Source organism: Copadichromis virginalis, linkage group LG12, assembly GCF_057382275.1.
Source record: "Copadichromis virginalis isolate Kocher_CV1m ecotype Utaka linkage group LG12, C_Virginalis_male_GT1.1, whole genome shotgun sequence".
In the NCBI taxonomy this organism is placed as follows: domain Eukaryota; kingdom Metazoa; phylum Chordata; class Actinopteri; order Cichliformes; family Cichlidae; genus Copadichromis; species Copadichromis virginalis.
In genome coordinates this window covers 15,071,040-15,092,771 of record NC_140629.1, presented here as the reverse complement: position 1 = coordinate 15,092,771, position 21,732 = coordinate 15,071,040, and the positions used below count along the sequence as shown (strand labels likewise).

The window sequence follows — 21,732 nt, the reverse complement described above, 5'->3', positions numbered from 1 at the left end:
AAAACCAGACCATTTAAAACTCCTTTATTTCAATGAATGAATCTCGTGGGCTCTACATGTTGTTACAAATTACCACTTAAGTTGCATCACAGAGAAGAAAAAGACTGAAGCAAAAGTGTGAAATCATGACTGCCATCCAGAGTATTATCCTTTTAACCTTTAAGGAGGACACGTTGTTTGCACACAATTGTATGAAAAATGCCATATAATGCAAACAAAAATTTATTTTATGACACAAACAACAACAAAATAAAGCAACAAAAAAATCATGTCTTCTTTCTGCAAGGATGGCTCACTTCTTTCTTCCACCTCTCTCCTTCAGTGCCAGATGAATGATCGAACCGTTGCTCATGTTGTAGTAAGCCAGTGAATTGGAATCCTTGATGAAAATACCCTGAAAAGGAACCAAAAACAAAACAAAACAACAAATTAATAAATCAGCACTTTATATTAATTAATGCAGATGAGATCAGACATTCCAACAAAGCCATGAGCAAATCTTTACCTCATACTGCAACTTCTGTTTTCCTGCCGGCATGCCTGTAGCTTCATGGATTTTGACTTTAATGACAGACACCTGCGGAGACATTACATTTGCACATCAATAAGAATGCTGTGTGTGAGAAACGACTTAACCTTAAAGAGAGAAAACAAACCACATGTTGCATACCTGGTCTGTGACTGGGACAGTGAAATTCAGCACCTGGCCATTCAGCTTCCATTCACTCTTGTCCTGCATGTTAGGAACCTGTACTTTAACAGCCACTGGACCCTAGAGACAGGGAAAAGATTCAGACACAAAAACAGATGAAACTACATATCCATGTTCTACTAAGTAGGTTAGCTGTGTTTATCTTCAACTACCACAGCTGGAAACAAAGCCCTATATTACTACCATGTGCACAAAAAGAACTTTTCTTTTTTGCATATCTTTAAATGAATCTGATGGTCACACAAAGTCCCAATCCAGTCTACTGAACCACGAGAGTGATGTGGTAGCACTGGTAAATTATAAATGTAACGTAACACCTTTTCCACACTTTATTGATCCAACAAACCTTGTTTCTACGAAGGAACTCCTCCTCCGGAATCAGGTTATCCTCAGTCTTCATCTTCTTACTGACAGGCTCATCCTCATGAGGTGGGGGTGGGTGGATAGGTGGTGCTGGAGCAGCACTTGGTGGCTGTGGCACAGGTGGAGCAGGAACAAATGCTAGAGGAAGGGGAAAAAATAAGGTTATTTGAATTTAAATATAAAAATAAGGAAGGCTATGTATAAAAGGTTTGGTTACCAAATTACTCCAAGACAAGTAATATTTTCCCTAACAATGGTCATCTAGTTGTTTCTCATAAGCGCTTTAACCTTATAGAGTTGACGGATGCACAGGCATGTCCAGAACACATGATAGATGTAAGATACTATAGCTGCTATAGTATCTTACATGAGTCATGGGATTACGTGCAGACTTTAAACTATGTTCCAGTTTTTTTAAATTGTCTTGATAAGTATGATTTTATTTGACCTACGATCAATAATTTATGGTATGCTTTTGCTTGAAAATGTGATATTCTCCCCCCACACGGAAGCTGGTCATAGACATTATTAACACAATTCATCATATGGAACTGATTACCCTCTCACTGCGGCTACAGAAGGAGAAAGGAGAGAGACTTTGGGAACGATGGGATCGTTATATGTCAAGAGACTAGAAACTGATACCTCTGTGATGCAGAGGGACAGCTGCGAATTTGTTTGAATGGAACATGCACCTGTGTAATATGTAATATGTGTAAGTAAAACAAGGCGTTGTGTATTTTGGAATATGCGAACATATGTGACTGTGTTGGTTTCCCTTGCCCTCTTTAGTTCTGTATGTAAAATAAGATGAAAATCAATAAAGAGAAAGTATTTAAAAAAAATAAAAAAATAAAATGTGATATTCTAAGGAAAGTACTTTCAAAAATAAAAAAAATTAAATTAAAATAAAAACAAAAAAACAACACCCTACTGGTGGAAAAATATAACACATCAACCAATTAGAAAATTATATGGAACACGTGGCATTTGGTTGCTGAGGAGAAGTTCTTGGAGCAATGGCAAAAGAAAGAACAGTGACACCGATAGCAAGATTTGAGAATTGCAAGCCAGTCTGGAGTTTAAAGGTAGTGTGTAGTCAGGAATAATCAGTGTTGCATCTTATTGTGACACCTGATTGTTTTGGAACAACTACTTACAAAACAATGCCTGAGCCATTACCTGCATTTTATCTAATTCAAGAGCAAAATCAAAAGTAGTAAAAAACAGCCACTATACCCTTGACCCTAGGGGGTTAACTTACGGGCTGGAACAACCATGGGAGGTGGTCTGGGAGCCATGATGTGAGGCGCAGAAGGCGGCATGGGAACCACGTTAATGCGGGGAGCAGGAATCATGGGCGGCATTGGGGTAATAACTTGTCCTGGTGCAAGACGCACCACAGGAGCCACAGGTGGTCTCGGAATTACAGGTACAGCAGACAAGAGAGTGGTGCGTACTGGTGGTGCCACCTGTTACATAACAACATTACGTGATAAGAAGGTACAACAAAAAGCATTCAAATGTATACAATTACAATTTTAACTTACAGAGGGTGGGCGAGGCACCACTGTGACAGGGGGACTAGGTTTAGGCAAACTGGGTGCAGAGGAGGGGATGGGTGGCTGGTGATGAATTTCACTTGGCTTGCTAGGGCCAATTTTCTCTTTAGTGTCATCTTCTCCCACCAGTCCTTTGGCCTTGTGAATGGCTTCTATCTGCTCTTGCAGGGTGATGTTGGCCTGCGCTGCCTGCTGTGTACGAGCCATGCTTCCAGAGTGCCCATCCCAGGTAACCTGAAATGCAAAAGAATACAATTATTATTGTTATTATTATTGTTAAAGACAGTTTTATAAAAGCTGCAGTTACTCAGTGTTTTTACCTTCTCCTCTGGCTTTTGGATTTCTTCTTCCCCAATCTTTTTACCGATGGCCGTCTCTTCCACACCGAAGATATCAGTACGCCTCTCAGCCAGCTGTTTCAAGCTGCTCTCGATATCCAAACCAGGAGCATAAACTTCATCCTCAGTCTGTCTGTCTCTGATGCTGCGGTCTCTTTGCTCCAGCCAGCGTGGATCTAGCAGACCGATACGCATGTGCTCTGGCATCTTACTGGCCGGGATCTTCTCACCGGTAATGGGAGAGATGAGGTACTCGTCTGGAACTGCAACTGAAGGCTGAGGCTTGGATGCTGTAATGAAAAGGTAACATTAGTTAAAAAACAAAAACAAACAAATTGTACAAAGTAAAAACTTGCTCACATAACGAACAGTGTTACCTTTGGGGTCGTAGTCTTTGCGAATGATAACCTGATCTGGAGTTGGAGGCAGTGGAGGTGGCATGGGGGTGTCCGGTGGAAGTGGAGCCTTCATGCCATCATCCTCATCATCAGATCCCTAAAGAAAGCAGCAGGGGATGAATCGATTTTGTTACAAGATCTTAAAGTTTTCTTCTTTTTCTTTCTCCAAGCAGTGGGTTAGAAAAGATGCCATTTAATTAAAAGAAAAACATATAGTATCAAATCTATAACTGGTCAGACACAAACAGCTTGCAATCCGCAGTAATTAATTACTCCATCAGTTCTAACCTCATCCATGTCCTGTACTTGTGTGTCTTGATCAGGCTGTGAAGGCTGGCCTTCACCCCTATCCTCCCGCTCATCATCTTCACCATCGCTCTCCACTTCCATCTCTACCTCCTCACTCTCTCCAAACTTCTCATAGCGCTCCTGGATCAGGATGCGAGCACCGAGCTCCTCTGGTGTGGTAGGTGGTGGGAAGTGGCCTAAGGAATTTGAGATGCCAATAAAGATTAAATGATTGTACCAATATTTACAGGTGGGGGTTACTATTTAAAGATATAGTTACTGTGATTATAATTACCTTGTTCATTAGGCTGGAAATCCACTGTTTCGACCACTACAAAGTCATGCCAGTCAATTTGGGCATATGCAACTCGTTCTTTCTCCCTTTCCTCCTCCTCCTTCTTCCTCTCGCGCTCCTGGTACTTTGCCCATTCAACACGGTACCTTACCTGATGGTTGGACAACAGGACATATTACAACCATGGGAAAGAGCAAATGTAAACGGTTATTTTGAGAAACAGTCACTGTTAAAACAGAATACCTGGTCCATAACCTCTTTTGGGTTCTCGGCTTCCTTCTTGAGTTTGGTCAGTAAGCCTTTGGGAGGGATCAGAATCTAAAGGATTAAAGTCGAGAATCAATATAATGCTTAGAAAGTTTAGAATCACCACTTGAATAAATACACACCCAGAGAAGACCAATCTGTTAAGTCACCTTAGTATACTGCTCCACCAGCTTGGTGAAGTAATTGAAAAGGCTGTGCTGTGGTCGCAAAAAGTCAAACTGGTAGTTCCTCTGTTCCTTCTGCATGAGCTGAGTGAGAAACTGGCGCCCGTTGCGAGCAACAAACTGGGCAGTGAGCTTGACAACATCCAGGTCAAATGCTGAGATTGATGGAGGATCTGCAATGAACTCAAACTCAGGGGGAGGTTCTTTGGGGACCACTGTCTCCTGAATCACCTGTGACTGAACCTAAAAAAAACATGTAAAATATTAGTCAGGGTCAAAGACTACCAGACCTTTTTTTTTTTATTAAAAAAATAAAAAATAAAGTGCAAAGTGAAGTTCAATGACTTACTTTCTGAGGAAGCTGCTGGGACTGTTGCATAGCCTGCTGCATAACTTTGGGCACAGCTGCAGATGGCTCTTGAGCTTTCCCCTCCTTAAATTCATTGACTTTGTGGCGATAGTAGGCATGGTAGGGGTCATTCGGGTTGAGGAAGTTAAACTTTGGATTGTTGATCTCATTCTGACGGATTCTTGCCTCAAATTCAGGCCCGTTCCTGTGAATTGGCAAGAATTAGTTATGCCATATACATGAAATCCAGTTACCATTACATATTTAAAAAGCTGCCACATATAAAATAACCAACCTTGCAACAAAGCTGGCTGTCTTGTCAACAATGTTTCGGACCTCGGGAGGTGGATAAATGATACCAACAATAGGTTTTGTGGCTGGCGTTTCTTCTGCTGTTGAATCATTCTGTTGCCGCAAAAGCACATTTGTTAGTTAGAATAAACCAAAGAAGGGTTAGATGAATAAATAAAAGAATAAAGTAAAAACAACAGTGGTCTACTTAACACCCACCCGATGTTAAAGCTTTTCCAACTACACCAAGTAATATTTCCCCTGCTCTACTACAATTTACAACACTCAAAGCATAGACAACATTTTGAAAAACTTTAAATTTCGCTACAGTAGTCCACACCATACGGTAAAAACTACCAAGTGCTGTGATGAAAGTGGGTCGGTGAATTTTCTACGTGAAAAAAATGTGGTACAAGACACATTGATCCAAATATCCGTTTTCAATTTAGCAAGTGACAGCAAAGTCTCAGCAATTACCTTCAGGTTCGAACTGAGATTTTAGACGTCGTGTGTAGATTTACCATCACAGCTAACTACGGGCTAGCAAGGTTTAATGCTGCGACCTCAAACGTTTAGCGAAAGAAAAAGAAATAGACGCTAGCTGTTCGCTAAATTCAAAAATCAAAGAGACAGTTCAAAGTATAGAAAGACAAAAATTAACCCAGTTCACAAGTTAGCCGACAAAAAGCAAGCAGTATGTAGGCTACACTGCTGGCATTAGCTAACTAGCAGCGGTACCCTTACCTTGTTGTTAGCCTCCGGCTGAACGATTTGAACAGGCCCAGGCGGCATGGCTGCGACTTATTGTAAAACTGGAAGTAACCTGCAAACACAAAACCAACAAAAAAACCAAAACGTATTTTAAACACTACTTTTTAGCACATGCTATGTCAACAATAAAGGCTACAGGAGCTAAAAGCTTAAAATTTGCCGTGGTTAAACACACTTACTACGTCGCGCTTTCGTTGACCCAATGGAGATGAATTACTTCCGGAAATAAACCGCACAGCATTGTGGAACTTGGAGTACTTTTTTTGGACGTTGCCAAGGAGATACGGTATCAACAGACTGCACAGTGTTTTTCAGAGCTGTGTCATTTATAAAATAGTTTGTCAGACATGAGTCAGTTGCTGGGTAGTCAGGACTGTATCGAAAGCCTCCGAAAAGACCTGGTTGACCTTCAGGGAGCGATTCTGGACGTGTTTTCTCGAACCGGACCGCTCCGCTTTTCTTCCTGGAAGTTCCCGGACAAGCACTCCTGTAATCTAGACATGGTAGCTCTGCTAGAGCAGTATGACTTTGTGGATGGGGAAGATGCGTTCAATCAGCACTCCCACATTGTTTTACTGGAGTTGGTGGTTGACAGGTAATACATAACAATGACAATTTTATTATATAGCACATTTACATGAAAATTCATGTGCCTAACACAGAAAATTAAGAAACATAAAAATGTTAGATGTTTTAATATTGCTATTATTATTACATGCACAGTGAAAATAAACGCGGTTTACACTGTACAATGAAATTCTTATTTTGCCAGTGTCCCGTTGGGCCCATGCCTTGTGGATGTTTGCAAACAGACCTGTACAAATTAGTGCAGTAGCAGATAATGATAGTACAGTAACAGCCAACAGTAGTGTTGGTGTGGGAGCGGGGCAGTGCTGATTGTCTCATTCAGGAGTCCGATGGCCAACAGCTAGAAGCTACAGAGAGTATTAGTGCTTGATTTCAGGCTCCTATAGAATCTACCTGAGGGCAAAAGTGTGGAGAGGTGGTGGGTGTGTATTGTCTCTAAAAATGTTGTGAGCCCTTGGTCGTGTAAATGCCGTGTAGTGATGTGAAGGCTGCTCCTGTGATGGACTGTGCAGTTTTTATCCCACGTTGGAGATCCTTCCTGTCAGTGCAGCTTCCAGTACCACTCTGTAACTGAGGTGGTGATGATGCGCTCAACTGTACGTTGAGTTGCAAAAAAAAATGCTGGAAAAAATGAGGATTTTAGTCGACATGCCACTTTCTCAGCCATCTTAGGAAGTACAGTCTTTACTGTGATTTCTTGAGAAACTTCTGGATGTTGTGAGATCTTCCTTAGTGTGTGTCCCTTGGAATTTAAAGGTTTTCACCCTCTCTACCTGTCTCACAGATGTCTGCTGTGTGTATGCTGCTTTATCCTTCTCTTCACATAAAAAAATCAAGAGTTGTCGGTCTTATCTGCACTTAGGAAGAGATTATTTTGCTGACACCAAGCCACCAGTCCTGCCATTTTGTTTTCTATATGCCATCAGTGATCAGCCTAATGATTGCGGTATCATCTGTGAACTTTATAATGCTGCTGTTTGATGAATAGACATGAACAAAATCATTGGTACCCTTCTGTTGAAGGAGGAAAAACTCACACTAATCACTGAAATAACTTGAAACTGACAAAAGAAATAATCAGCAAAAATTGACATTACATTACATAAACACATAATAATTGTTAAAAAATTTTCTTCCCCTCCCTCTCTGGCTGAACAAGACTGCTGCTTCTTGTACAAAGCTCCAGTGCTTACATTGACCGACTGAGGGGCAGCCACAGGAGAGAACAAACGCCACAGAAGGGATGCCTGTCAGTTGGTCTCATAGTCACAAACTACTGGAGTAATTTAGTTCAATTTGCCAACATAAAGGTAGGCAGACTGCTTCATTTTAGTGAAGGCATAATTAAAAATAATGGCATAATGTTGCCAGTTAACTGATAGATCTCAGTGCTTTAGGTTGTCTTTCCTTTCTTAGGAGTCTGAACTCAGTAAAAGGCAGATGGAAAGAAACAGTGATGAGACAAACACTGCATCACCTGTCTCACCTCAAATGAGCTCAAGAACCAACTTTTGCAGCCGTTGCTTGTCTGCTTGGTCTTCAACGAGCACATTTGAAATTTCCCCACAGAATCTCACATCCTCCAGTCCCACCCACAGCAGTCCATGCTCTCCTGTGTTTAGCAGTCAAAACAAAAGCTGCCAGACTGTCGAATCATCACTCATTCCATGCGATGCGTGTCATCAAGTGCAAACTCTTTTGAGAAAGACAGGAGACGCTCTGGTAGACCTGCTTCAGAGCGAGGGCCTGCCCTCATCTCTGCAGCCTCTCTTAGCAGCTGTGGATGACTCTCTGGAGCTGGGACGCATGACAGCAGGCGATGTTTCCCAGTGGGCCAATGAACAGCGCAGGGACACGCGCAGGCTGGAAAAACACCTTCAAGATGTGCGCTGTACGGTGCAGCCTCTTAAAGACAGACTAGCAGCGGCAGAAGAGGAACAGAAAAGATTCAGGTCCCAGCTGGAAAGAGCACAAAAAGACTTCAATCAAGAGAAGGAAAAGCTTCAAATAAATTCAGTCCAGCTTGAATTTTCGCTGCAGAAAGCACAGAGAGTCATTAAAGAAACAGAGAAAAGGCTGCATGAGGAGCAACAGCAACATAAGAGGGGTGAGTGAAATTGTGAATAAACATGATGAGAATTCACTGGAATCACTTTTCTACTTTCACATTTTTGAACACAGACACTATGTCCTTGGAAGAGATGAATTTCAAACTGAAGGAGGAAATAGCATTGCAGCAAAATACCTTAAAAGCACTGGGTAAGACACGCACCTAAGATTAATCTACAACCTTTCTTTCATTTAAAAAAAAAGAAAGTATGTTTTGCAGAACACACACAAAATACATATTTATGCAGGCTAAGCATTTTTTTGTGTGTTAGAACATGAAAAGAAAGGACTGCAGGAGAGTCTGAACACCTTACAAATAGAGGAAGAGGCCTGTTCTAAACTGCAGCACAGGATCCAGCAGTTAGAGAGTCAGATCTCCGACATTCAGCTCCTGCTTGATAAGGAGAAAGCCAAGTACCAGAGTGCCTGCCGTCAGCAAGAGGTCAGCATCACAGCAAGCACCTGATTATTAGTTGTTTTCCACTGGGCACTGTGACAGACTCGCTTATGTGTGAGTCACACAGCAGTAATCAAATAGATTCATACATGTGTTGTTTGGTTGTGAAATCCAGTCAATGCAGGCAAAGCAGAAGTCTTTGTTAGAGAGAGTCGACGCTCTCGACGAAGAGTGTGAAGAGCTGCAGAAACAGCTGGGGGAGAGAGATGAGAGGCAGATCGGCCTACAGAGTCAGCTGCAACAGATGTCAGAGGAGAAGGAAGAACTGCGGGCTCAGCTCACTCAACAGCAGGTAGATCAGAGCTTTTAAATGCACTTTACCCATAGTAATACCCAAAGAAGACATGTTTTAACCAAGTAGTATATGCTCCTATATTTTTTCCCCATCAGGACCTGTGTTTGAAGCTCCAAAATGAGAAACAGACCCTACAAAAACACACAGATGAGCTAAACAACTGTGTGGATGAGTTGAAGGAATATGTGCAAGCTTTGAGAGAGAGGGAGAGGCTGTTGGTGGCTTTCCCAGAGCTCAGCCCACTGGCTCAACCACAGAGTAGGCCGCTATGAATCACCTACTAACTAACATTACCTGTGTGTATTCAAATAAATGTGGCTTTGCACCTGTCAAGCACTAGTTGACTGCGGCTATTAATACTTCAGAAAGCACAGAGTGCTAGTTTGACAGACTTGGAATTATAAGATCACAAAAATGACCCAGTGCATTTGCAGATGAAAGAGACAGTAAATCGGAAAAATCAGTGCACATTAAAGTATTGCTCTTGTCATCAATCTTGTCATTTTTAAGGAATATTTCTCATTTTATTCCATGTAAAAAAGGTACAGGAAATGTGCTTCTGGATATGCAGCAGCAACTGCAAGCAAATAGCATTCGTATAAATGTTTTGGAGCAGGAAAATTCCACCCTTCTTAGAAGTCTGGAGAAACTGGGAGAAAGAGCACAACATAATGCAAGCAGAGTAAGTCATTAGGTAGGATTCTTGTGATGCTACATAAATAGAAAACACGTGAATAGACGTATATCATGGATGAATAAACAACTTCAAACAGGGTTTTGTGGTTGTTTATTGCTGAACATCATATATATGCATTTTTAACAGGAAGCCTCCACTCAGCAGACACACACTGCTTCTCTGCCCAGCACACCAACGGAAAAACGTCCAGCGTAAGTATTCTGCTCTTTAGATTAGTCTGAGTGATACTGTGCATCCATTGTTGCCTTCTTCTTTGCTCCACAGGCAGAGCAGTGATGCAGCAAGGCTGGGGTACGTTAACAGAGGAAAGGAAGCAGGAGGAGGAGAGAGTGGTGTGGAGTCAGAGGATCGTGTATCCACCTCCCCCTCGTCCATACAAATCCACCTTCAAACACTCCACCTCAACACAGCGTGCACTGCTGCTAAAAGCCCTGCAAAAGTACACAGCCCTTCTCAACTTTATCACTCCCGGGCCTGGAATCAGAGGAAAAAATGAAACAGTGGAGGTGTGAGCAGAAGCTGTTTTTGCAAGCAATATACCTCGTTAAGAATTACTGGCAACAACTACAAGTGCTTAATTTTCTTTCTACGTAAATTCTGTTTTTTTGAGTTTGTGTGATTACATATTGTCATTATGTACAGTTATGGCAGTTAATATTACAGTTAAGATGGATTGCTCCATAATAAACACATTATTAATAAAGACTGTTTTTCACCGCTGTTAAAATAGGGCAGTTATGGCCCCTGCATATTAGGTTTCATGAAATGTGATATGCTTTCTCAAACAAGCCTGGATGTATCTGAATGGATAGCCTTCCCTCCGGATTGATCACATGGTTCTAAGTAAATAGGTAAAGTACCTTGAACGTCACAGAGACAGATGTCAGTGTCATTGTTTATGTGCTTGCTGACAAGGATGTGGGAGTTTCCAGGGAAACACAAGTGCTTGCTGGTTTCACTGAATCCCTTCTGACCTTCAGGTCAGTCCCTGCAGTGTAAGCTTTCAGTAAAATTGAATTGAATAAACAATCGTGTTAGTATAAACACTGACCTTTTACCAGTTTTACCTGAATGGACACATGACCTGTCATTTCAGTCACTTCACAGACAGCATGTGACCTGAAGGTTAATCCCTAATTGGCTTAACTATAGCTGTGTAATCAAGCATATAATTTAAGGTAATTTTAAGCACTTTCAACCAGTGCCATAGATGTCACTGAAAGTCATCTCTAATGCTATGCTTGACTAAACATTTCATTCTTATGAAGAAAGATATTTTGTCATTCCAATGAGCAGTTTGCCATGAATAAATATAAACTATTGTTTATTTAGCTAGTATATACATATGTAAAAAACAACAACAACAACAACAACTTCAATGTGCCTCTATGATCTAATGGAAAATTTGTGCTTCACCTCATTTAACCTCAGTGTACTGTTGGTGTGTAGCTGTGACTTTCTTGAATAAAGAATGAGTTTGTAGTTTTGAAAACAAACTAAATGTGAATTGTGTTCAATGTCACGATGCAGTCTGTCTTCATTATCAGGCTGGTGCCCACATGACTGCAAGAACTGAGCTCCCTATGGCTGAACAGCCAAAGATTATATCAATATCAAGATTATATAGTGACGAAACGTTTCTCCCACAAAACGCTACGTCCAGATGAACAGAATCAACTTTTGGAGATCCACCGTAGCATAGTTAGAAACCATTTGTAGGCTTAGGTTCTTCCCCAAATTGTTTATGCTTTGATTTTTCCTCCATTTCATAAACAATCATGTCAGTATTGCTTACTGATGTAATTGTAGTTCTTATCTTGTGCTTTTGGCTGGACACAAGCATTCATTGGCATTAGTCATACCCACTTGCCTGGTTCACCTCAGATCACACTCAGTTCATTAAACCTAAATCTCACTCTTCAAGTTCATTTCCTGTTTCTGTTGGCGTGCCCCAGGGTTCGGTATTGGGGCCTCTTTTATTGATTATTTACATGCTTACATTCTGTCACATATTTCGGAAATACAATATTAACTTTCACTGCTGCGCAGATGACACTGAGCTGTATATTTCTTCCAAACCCAATTTCACCCTTCCACCCATCTCACTTTGTGACTTCCTCATGGAGGTTAAAACATGATTCTCCACCAATTTTCTCAAACTCAATAGTAATAAAACTGAAGATCCACTCATCAGCACAGCTTCCACTCTAACCAAATCCCACAAGTTTTCCATTAATATTGACAACTCTTCCACAAGTACCTCGACAGCACTTTGTCATTTCAGTCTCTTATTAATCACATCACCCGGTCTACTTACTTCCACTTACGCAACATCAGTCGTCTCCGTCCTTTCCTCACCCCACATGCTGCTGCTGTCCTTGTCCATAGCCTTGTCACTTCTCGAGTTGATTACTGGAATTCTCTTCTCTTTGGTGTCCCTAACAAATCTCTTCACAAACTCCAACTCCTCCAGAATTCTGCAGCCCGGATCATAACTTGCACACCATCCAGAAAGCACATCAACCTGTTCTTCGACAGCTTCACTGGCTGCCTGTAGATTCTCTTTCTAAATATTGCTTTTCACTTTCAAATGTATCCATAACCTGGCCCCACTCGTTCCCTTAGGTCTTCATCCGCCATTCACCTTATTGTTCCCTCTGCCTGTTTCACCACTATGGGGAACAGAGATTTCAGCCACTCTGCTTCCCAACTTTGGAATTCATATCCTCCGGAATACTGACTCTCTTCTCTTATTCAAGTCAAAAATCAAAACCCTGAATAGATGTTTAAACCCTCATCTGTTGAAACTAGCCTACTCTTTTTAACATTGACTGCAAATGTTGTATAATACCTGTTTATCCTTTTACTGTTTATCTTGTATGCTCTGTACAGTGACCTTGGGTTTTAGAAAGGCGGCTACAAATAAAATGTATTATTATGATTATTATAAACAACAAAAGGATGTGAATACTACATGGATGTGATTCTCTAAGAGACTGAAATCAAACTCTGCACAGTATTTTTTTTTTGTAAATGCTGCTTCAAAACATTTATTTTTTAGTCTTTTGCATTTTACATAGACATTCACCACAACAGACTTGATAAGAAGAAGATTTGAGACTTGTGCAGAGAACAGAGTACAATACTACTCAGAAGTAAGAAAAGATTTGGACCATTTATAACTGTGAGAACGTTCAGCTTAAAAAAGCACCACAGTATGAATATCTATTACCGGGCTGACATTAAAAGCAGAACACTGACACAAAATTACAAGACAGTAGATTGCAAACTGTGCAAAGTTGTACAAAATTCTCTTGAACCTGACTCCTTTTTTAAAACTATGCCAAATGCCTCCTAGTGTACATTCTTACCTATGTTTGTGTTTTGGTTTAATAATTCAAAGCATGGTGTGCAGTATAACAGTTTCTCTCCATCAGACAAATAAATAACTGAACCATTCAGACTGAGCGTTTTCGCTTTGGACATCAGTATACATTGACTACAACATGTTTAAGGCCATTGGTTTCTTGTGTAACACATGCAAACATAAACTGAAAAGAATAAAATCAGAATAAACTTGTTTTTTAAATACACAGAGTAACATATGTGATTGAGAAATAAAAGCTCACTTAAATTCAATTATTGACACAAGTGTAAACTGTGGGAATGCTATCCATCTGATGTGAGCGCTCTCACATATGCGACTTTCCCTAATCTAGGTCAAGCTGCAGACTGGCGACAGGGACCGCAGTAAATCTGCTGGGATTATGGAGGCCCTCGGGGGAGTGGTGCAGATCCCAATTTAACGTAACGACCAGTGACTGCAGTATTTGTGTGTGAAGACTCCCGTTTGATAGGTTTCCACTGATATTAATATATCGACATTTTCCCAGCTTGTCTCAACAATCGGTGTGCTTTGTTACATAATCTCATGCTGACAGGGGGAGAAGTGAAAGGGGCTGCTGACTAAAAGGTGGATGAGAAAAAGACTCAGAGTGCAAGATCAGTGACACGAAAGAAAGAAGTGGGTCATGGGATGAGATTTAGGAGATTTAACAGAACAACTGAAGTGTTCAACCAGCTAATTACTGATTATAGACCAATAGAAGTACATGCAAAATTTATGAGTGACACACAAAAATAACAGAGACAAGAATGGCTAAGCTAATGTAAAATAATAGTATAAATAGTAAAAATCGAAAAATAAATACATAGAATATTACTTATATTATAGGATTAAATACTTTGTCCTAAAGAAAAATACTTGGGGAAGTCTATATATTACCAAATAGCAAAAGCCGGTTCTGGGGAGAAGAATCTCAATCTGATAAAGGAAAAAACTGAACTCTGTGCTTTTCTTTGTTCAAATTACAACAAACAGGAAACAATGCATTAACTGAATTAAATGATATTCTACTTTGTTAGCAAAAAGAAGAGACATTGGTTTTGCACCTCCACTGCTGTGGTAACATTAAAAAAAACAAAAAAACAACTCCACTGTTTGTCACAAAGAAAGCACCAAATATGTGGAATCTGACAAACTGGCAAGGTTGCAAGAAAAGAGCTGGTCTTAGGGCATGTAACACAATTTTGATGCTTAATGTTTGCAGGACAGTAATAAAGCTCTCTACTGTACATTTGAAAATTACAAGATATACAAATAGGCTTCACAATAAGACAGAAGGAGTGCATCCCCCAGACTGTGGTGTGCATACATTTGCAGAGCAACGAGTATAGCCTGTCACGTGCTAAAGGGAGTGAGATGCAGATAGTACACTAGTTATAGTACAGCATATGACTGGGCGACAACACACCGGGCAGTTTTAATGATTACGACTGGTCACACATTATCTCTTTCTGTTGCACTCCTCGGCTGCTGAGGCAGCGGGGCTGTCGATGTGGTGCGCTGAGGTGTCCAGCTGACTATCGGGCTGAACGGACTGCACTGTCTCTACCAGGCTGCCGCTGGGTAGCACCACATAGCGTGCGGCCATGTCTTTGGGCTGCAGCTCCCGTATTCCCTCCTTGCTGTGCCAGATCCCGTAACCGAAATACACAAAAAGACCTGCGCGAGAGACAAAATGGAAAAAAAGCTAGAGCAAGAATTTGACTCTACATAACAGCACACAGCTACAAAATGGCTCTTTTTTTGTCCTTGTGTTTGATGCAGAAGATGAAGGTGTACGTATGAGAGAAATTTATTATTTAATCTACTTGAGTGTAGCCAATCTACTAGATGTGACATTGTAGTTATCGTCCATCTTAGATGGCCAGGCTTGCTTATAGGACTGCTGATGGCAAAATGGCATTTTAAGACAAATACTACAGTCAGCATGCTAATGTACGCTCAAATGCAAAGCCTGCAGGTTGTTACATTCAAAGTCGTCACATCAGTGACTGTATAAAAGATCTGAAAGTTTACTGTATAAAGGTTTACAATCATTTGGCCACATAAGTGATTGTTAGCAATGCTCTGTGCAGTTAACACCACACAGAGCTAAAGTTAATGCAACTATTATTAGTTTTGAGGGGTAGCTTTCACTTAGTTTTTAATGCACTTGCAACTTCTGATTGTGAAAAATGAGGCCAGTTCAGAAATGTCGAGAACTGCAGTTTCTCAAATGGCCACTTGAGGCTAGCTCTCCTTTGAGTAAAGTATGCCAATCTCCTTAGAGACCTATTATCAACAGCCAAAAAGATTGTGTTTACAGCCTGTTACAGTCTCTGTAGCAATTTTTGTATAACTTTGTATAACACGCAATGACACACAAATCAATTTACAAGTTTTGTGTAATGTGTTCTTTTTCTGGACAAAGCATAAAAATGAGATACTGTTTAAGTGATCAAACTTAGAAATTCTGCAGGGATTCAAATAAGTATTTCTCCAACTGTAAGTAAAGGGAGCGGATTGAAAAGTTGACTTCTGCCATTCTGCTTTTCCTCTGATGTAATAGTTACATCAGTGAACCAGTAATGATAAATAGCCTAATATTATGAATAGTACTTTAGCAAAAGAGTACTTTTGAGTTAAATTAAAAAAAAAATAATAATAATAATAACACTCCATAATTACATTATGGGAGATAAGTATCCATTCCTGCCTCAAGGGAGTGAGAATTTAGCCAGAAGCCCTGTCAACAGTAATATCCCACATGTGTGTATCTTGTTAACTTGCAACAGTGTGACAGGGAAGTTTAAACAGTTTAGTGGCCCAGAGAAGCCTTAAGCTAATACAGCTAATTACGCTTCCCAAGTGATTCCCACTGACAGACGGACATCAAAAAGCTGTTTGTCCAGCGCCTACATCTGCAGAGGACTGATAATAAAAGGTTTTCTGCTTCCTAAGAGAACAGAAGATCTTTTATTACCAGCCTTTTATTGTAAAACTTGGGTAGGTTGCATTAAGTTCACCTGAAACAAAAGGCAGATGTTTTATGGTAGCGTATTCAAACTACTTCCTGAGATAACACAGACGGCCACTGTTTGTGCGGATAGATAGTTGCATGAGCCGGCTGTGTAAAAGTAAATCTATTTGCCCAAAGTTTAAGTTGGGCAAAAATATATATTTTTGGAGGAATATACTGAAATCTTTTAGTGGCCCCAATATTTTCTGCATAAGTTCTGATGTCCTCTTACCTATGGCAATCCACACAGTGAATCGAATCCAGGTTAGAAGGCTGAGCTTCATCATGAGGAATACATTAAAGAGGATACTGGCACCTGGAGTCAATGGAACCAGAGGTACCTATATAAAAATAAACACTCCGTCAGTCTCTAAGCAGTACAGTTTTTCCTTCTTTTTACAGTTTTTTCTGATTGCTTAAGCACATTTTTTGTAACTATTGGCTAATTTTGCAAAACTCTTCACACAAATAAGAAAACCTGTCACCCAATAATCAAAACATTGTAGTTCTCTTGCAAAAGCAAACACAGCTAGATTAACTCTTCACACCTTCGTAAAAATGGTGTTTCCGTATCAAACAGTACACACAAGCCATCATCTACTAAGCGCACAATGCGCCAACTGCACACTGATGGTATGAATACAAAACACATCTGGCTTTTGCTTTCTCTGTGCACAAGGTAGGCTATGTCAGTTTGAGCTCATACTTCTGTCATAGATCCATAAGCATAGAGGGATCCAAACTTCAAGTACTGGTGTTTATTCAAACACATCAAAACAAACACAAGTGTTTATTTCCAAGTATAGGATTATTTGCAATCGCCATAATGACTATATGGGTTACTTGGTCTGCAGTGAACATGCTTCCTCTGCCCCCAGCATCTGGTCATCTAGCAATTCTGTAAAGTAACAATTTCAGTATTTTTACATCAATGGTATTGGTGTGTTTCTCATTGGCATACGGCAGTGCTACAAATCTTTGTGCGAAGTGACTGTACTAACCGATTCTCATTTCAAGATGTCCTTATGGTACTTGCTACAGTGTAGCGGCTCGAGTTAGGCTGGACCCGTTGGCCAGCTACCCTCAGGGTCATTCCACGGTTGATTACATGGTCCACTATTGTAGCTCTGATGTCATCAGCAATTCTATTTCTTACTCTTCCTACCCTTCCTCTCCCCCCTCCTCATCTTCCTCTCCCCCCTCCTCGTCTTCCTCTTGCTCCTCCTTGTCCTTGTCGTCCTCTTCGTCCTACTTCTTCACCTCCACGTCCTCTTCTTCGGCCTCCTCTACTTCTCACTCTTTCTGCTCCCTCCATTGTACTCCGCACACACAGCTTACCTGTATTGTAGTGCTTAGGCTGATTGCAAAGTGAACTAATTATCTAAAAAAGTTTTCACATGTGAAAGTGTGCCAGACAGTTGGCAAATTAGTGTTAATGATAGCCATACATGTGTATACTTTTGCTAGGAGTGTGTTGGAAATTTGGTAATTGAGTGTTGTGCAGTGAATTGTGCCTACAGTTTTGCAAAGTGTGTGTTACAAAATTGCAAACTGAGTGCAAAGCAGTTTTTGAGCTTTTAGTTTTGCAAACTCAGTGAGTGGTTTTGCTATAAGTCTGAATAGTTTTAGAGATTGTGCTACAGGAATCACAGTTAGGGTTTAAGCATTCAGAAAAAACTGTAATATAGACTTGAGAATGTCTATAAAAGCTCACCTGGAATGTTTTGTTGTTTCTTTGTGGCTCATGGACCCATATAATAGCAAGGCTGAGAATGTAGGCTAAGCTAAAAATCACCAGAAGCATTGTGAAGCTCCACAATGGCAGCTGCAGCTGTTTCTTTCCAAATTCTAGCACAACACAGAGGGACACCGAGCTCACTATCAAAGTGAGCACACAGAAGGCCACCACTTCACCGGGCTCACAGTCCCCCAGCAGCCTGTCCAGGTACGGCTCCCAGCACGCCTTCAGCTGCCCCACGCCACGCCTCTCTTTTTGCTTCTGCCTTTCTACCAACTGGAGTTTGTCTGAGAAGGACTCGTACTGCTTTGGCTCCTCGCTGTCCTCAGATATGGTCTGAGATTCCAAGGGGGCAGGAGAAGGCTCGTTGTTGGGGATAGGAGATGTAGAAGGCGTTCCCTTGGAGCTGGTTTTCTCGGGCTGGAAGCGCAGCACGATAACACTCGCTGCCACGAAGGTGTAAGCCAGGAGAGTTCCGATGGACAAGAACTGAACCAAGGCCTCCAGGTCAAAGATGAGAGCCATGGTGGCCATGAGGATTCCAAACACCAGAATAGCATTAACAGGAACCTTGGTGATGGGATTGACTCTTGCAAAAATGGAGAAGAACAATCCGTCCTCTGCCATGGCATACACAATCCGAGGGAGGGAGAAGAGATTACAGAGCAGCACAGTGTTCATGGCTAGAAAGTGGAACAAAGAGGACACAAGTCAAAATATGGCACTGATAAATCAATACACCTGGTAAACACAATGCACCAACAAGCATTTAAATCAAACTCACCACATATGGAACCGACTGCCACAACAATTCCAGCCCAACTATAACCACGGCGGAAAAAGGCATCTGCCAGAGCCGAGTTGGGGTCCAGTGTATGCCAGGGTACCATCAGCGTAAGCACTGTGGAGACCAGGATGTAGGCTGTTGCTGCCAATCCAAGGGAGATAGCAGTGGCGATAGGAACGGCCTTCTGTGGATTCTTTGCCTCCTCACTTGAGGAAGCAATTACATCAAAGCCCACAAATGCATAGAAACATGTAGCCGAACCTGCCAGTATTCCCGACATGCCGTAAGGTGCAAAGCCCCCTTGCTCCTGGCTCCAATTGGCTGGCTCAGCGAGCACAAAGCCAAAGACCAGGATGAAAACAATAACCCCCATACTAACGGTGGAGAAGATGTGGTTGAGGTAAGAGGACACTTGGACGCCAAAGGAAATGAAAAATGAGGCAACCACCAGAATTCCTGCCGCGAGCAGGTCAGGGTAATGCGCGAGGAAGGGAACGTTCCACTGCATAATGTGCGTCTCGGTGAAATTCTGGATGGCGTGGTTAAAAATTGAGTCTAGATAGCCGCTCCAGGCACGAGCCACCGCAGCCCCACCGATCATGTTCTCCAGAATCACATTCCAGCCAATGAGAAAGGCCCACAACTCCCCCACAGAGACATAAGTAAACATGTAGGCGGATCCCGTTTTGGGGATGCGCGCTCCGAACTCAGCGTAGCAAAAGGCAGCCAATAAGGAAGCTATACCTGCGAAGACGAAAGATATGATGACAGCGGGCCCGGCTGTGTCTTTGGCCACCGTTCCTGTCAGAACATACAAGCCAGAGCCCACCATTCCACCGACACCCATCAGTGTCAGGTCCAGGGTGGAGAGGCAGCGTTTGAGGGACGTGGCCATCATGTCATCTTCTAGTGTCTTGAGGCGGTTCAGTTTCTGACAAAGGCGCACCGCTGGCGCACAGCCTCTCGGACAGGTTGCCATAGCTAAAGGGTTAGGCAGGCCAGCTGGGCAGGATAGTGGCGCAGCAGTCACACTGGATCCATTACCTGCTTATGAAGAGGACCTGTAAAAAAGCAATTTGCATTTCGTGACTAAATATGTATTTTTCACAAATCAGCTGATGCATACTATGTGTGCAATGCCACTTTGGACGCAAAGTTCTCTTTCAAGCTGTACCTTTAAAGAAATGATGTCCATGTCCTTGAAAAATATTATCTATAGAGATTTTTAAGGTCCTGCATTTACATTTGACAATATCTTCATTTATACAGCTTAAAATCATAACATATCTGAATATAGGTCCTGCTCCCAATCACAGAAGGGTCATAGAGATACTGGACAAAAAAAAAGTTACATACATGAAGTCAAACTTCAGTTTCTTACATTTTTATACACAACATTTTGTCACCCTATGCTCTACAATAAAAACAAAATGCTTTAGATCTCATACCAGCTGATAACCAGGATCACCAGCCAGATGTTTGTAATATCTTTAAATCTTTACCTTTTAATTTACTTTCATGTTTTTCTCCTTTAAACCAAGAGTCTATAGTGAGTGGCACTACCCTCTTAACACGGTGGGCCAGTCCACGTCATCTAAAAGGTATCACTGATGTGTAAAATTACAACATCAAACAGAGTTGGAAAAGAGAGCAAGAAAAAAAATTTACAGATTATTTTGATATATTTAGTCTTTGTTTCAGTACTTCCAGATATTTCTCCTATCGCTCTGGGCGGTGCAACATCCGACTCCTGGCCTCGATCGGCATATGGCGACAACAGGATGCCTCCATTATAATTACGTAACGCTTTATTCCCCTCTACAAATAAGACCGCTGTCTACTACAACCACAGCCGTTTACATTACACGTATAAAAGCGTGCTTATCCACCATCAAATAACAGAAATAAGATCAGGCGGATGATTGAATGTGCGTCCTTTTAAATGCCAAATTAATAATTTAGAACAAAATGGAAACGCAGGCAGAGAGAGGATCACACCAGTGCATCGCCCTGCCTCTCTCCTGGATGTGGACGAAATGCGGCGCTACATCACACTTTCCACAGATAGGTGTGAGTTTCTGATCCACGCTTCGTTTGTAATGATAAACGACCGCAATGCCATTTAAAAAAAAAAGTCAACGATTGCTTTACCGTCGCTGTTCAAGATGCGTCATCGGTGCTGCTGCGGGTCCTGAGCTGTGGCGAGTTACCGGCGTACATCGTCTGGTGATGGAGCAGAAGGTGCACAGTCGAATAAAACTAACATGCACTGCCCTGACTGACTGCTTCTTAAAGGCGCAGCTCCAGCTGAAAGGGGTTCCCCGCTGGGCTCCACCCATTTTTCAATCCACAGGGTTCCCGGGGGGGTGGGGGTCCCTATGGTTACATGACAGATAAATTTACTATGTGCATGTATGTAGCCAGTGTTAGATTATAATATTATTTTATGCCATGTTATACCCCTAATTAAAGATTGTGAATTATTATGTAGTTTTAGTTTGCATTATTCTCCTGAATTAGAAGAAGCTGATAACTATTACATTAGTTAAACTGATTTGCATTACATTAAACTGCTGACTTGTTGTGAATGAATGATATTGTTTTATGATGCATTATACTGCTGAGTTATAAGAAATCTAATTTGTCTGAGTAGAAGAGAACAGAGTGTGCTGGAGTTTTCTGCCCCATTTCAGCAGGAGCAGATAAACAGGGAGCCAAGGTCGTAGCTTAGGCGCTGTGTGAGAGAAAGCATGTGAATGTTTAGGCTTTGTATGATAAGGTGGAGGCACCAGAGGCTATAAAAGTTTGAGCAATGCTCCACCATTTTGAGATTTTGAGGCTGTCTGCATCAGTGTCCAT

General features: G+C 41.5%; 3 protein-coding genes across 3 annotated transcripts; 1 reads left to right on the top strand and 2 right to left on the bottom strand.

Annotated features, from left to right (window-relative positions):
- Positions 1-8: 8 nt before the first annotated feature.
- On the bottom strand, positions 9-6,114 carry sf3a1 (splicing factor 3a, subunit 1). The gene is made up of 16 exons (XM_085474885.1): positions 5,978-6,114; positions 5,772-5,850; positions 5,032-5,141; positions 4,737-4,941; positions 4,373-4,630; positions 4,200-4,274; positions 3,957-4,107; positions 3,662-3,858; positions 3,353-3,470; positions 2,958-3,265; positions 2,626-2,871; positions 2,340-2,547; positions 1,059-1,213; positions 671-772; positions 506-577; positions 9-394 (listed from the first exon to the last, which is right to left on the bottom strand). Exons 2-16 carry the CDS (start codon positions 5,817-5,819, stop codon positions 293-295), a joined length of 2,355 nt encoding a protein of 784 aa, XP_085331011.1. The 5' UTR covers positions 5,820-5,850; positions 5,978-6,114; the 3' UTR covers positions 9-292.
- On the top strand, positions 6,055-10,671 carry ccdc157 (coiled-coil domain containing 157). Its single transcript, XM_085474886.1, has 10 exons — positions 6,055-6,393; positions 7,546-7,696; positions 7,803-8,493; positions 8,568-8,645; positions 8,768-8,937; positions 9,068-9,244; positions 9,343-9,505; positions 9,790-9,929; positions 10,071-10,135; positions 10,209-10,671. Exons 1-10 carry the CDS (start codon positions 6,146-6,148, stop codon positions 10,438-10,440), a joined length of 2,115 nt encoding a protein of 704 aa, XP_085331012.1. The 5' UTR covers positions 6,055-6,145; the 3' UTR covers positions 10,441-10,671.
- A 2,300-nt stretch (positions 10,672-12,971) lies between these two features.
- Positions 12,972-21,166, bottom strand: slc7a4 (solute carrier family 7 member 4). Its single transcript, XM_085474884.1, has 5 exons — positions 21,025-21,166; positions 18,871-19,934; positions 18,063-18,769; positions 16,581-16,689; positions 12,972-15,009 (listed from the first exon to the last, which is right to left on the bottom strand). The coding sequence occupies exons 2-5, from the start codon at positions 19,850-19,852 to the stop codon at positions 14,792-14,794; spliced, it is 2,016 nt and encodes a 671-aa protein (XP_085331010.1). The 5' UTR covers positions 19,853-19,934; positions 21,025-21,166; the 3' UTR covers positions 12,972-14,791.
- Between the last annotated feature and the right edge of the window lie 566 nt (positions 21,167-21,732).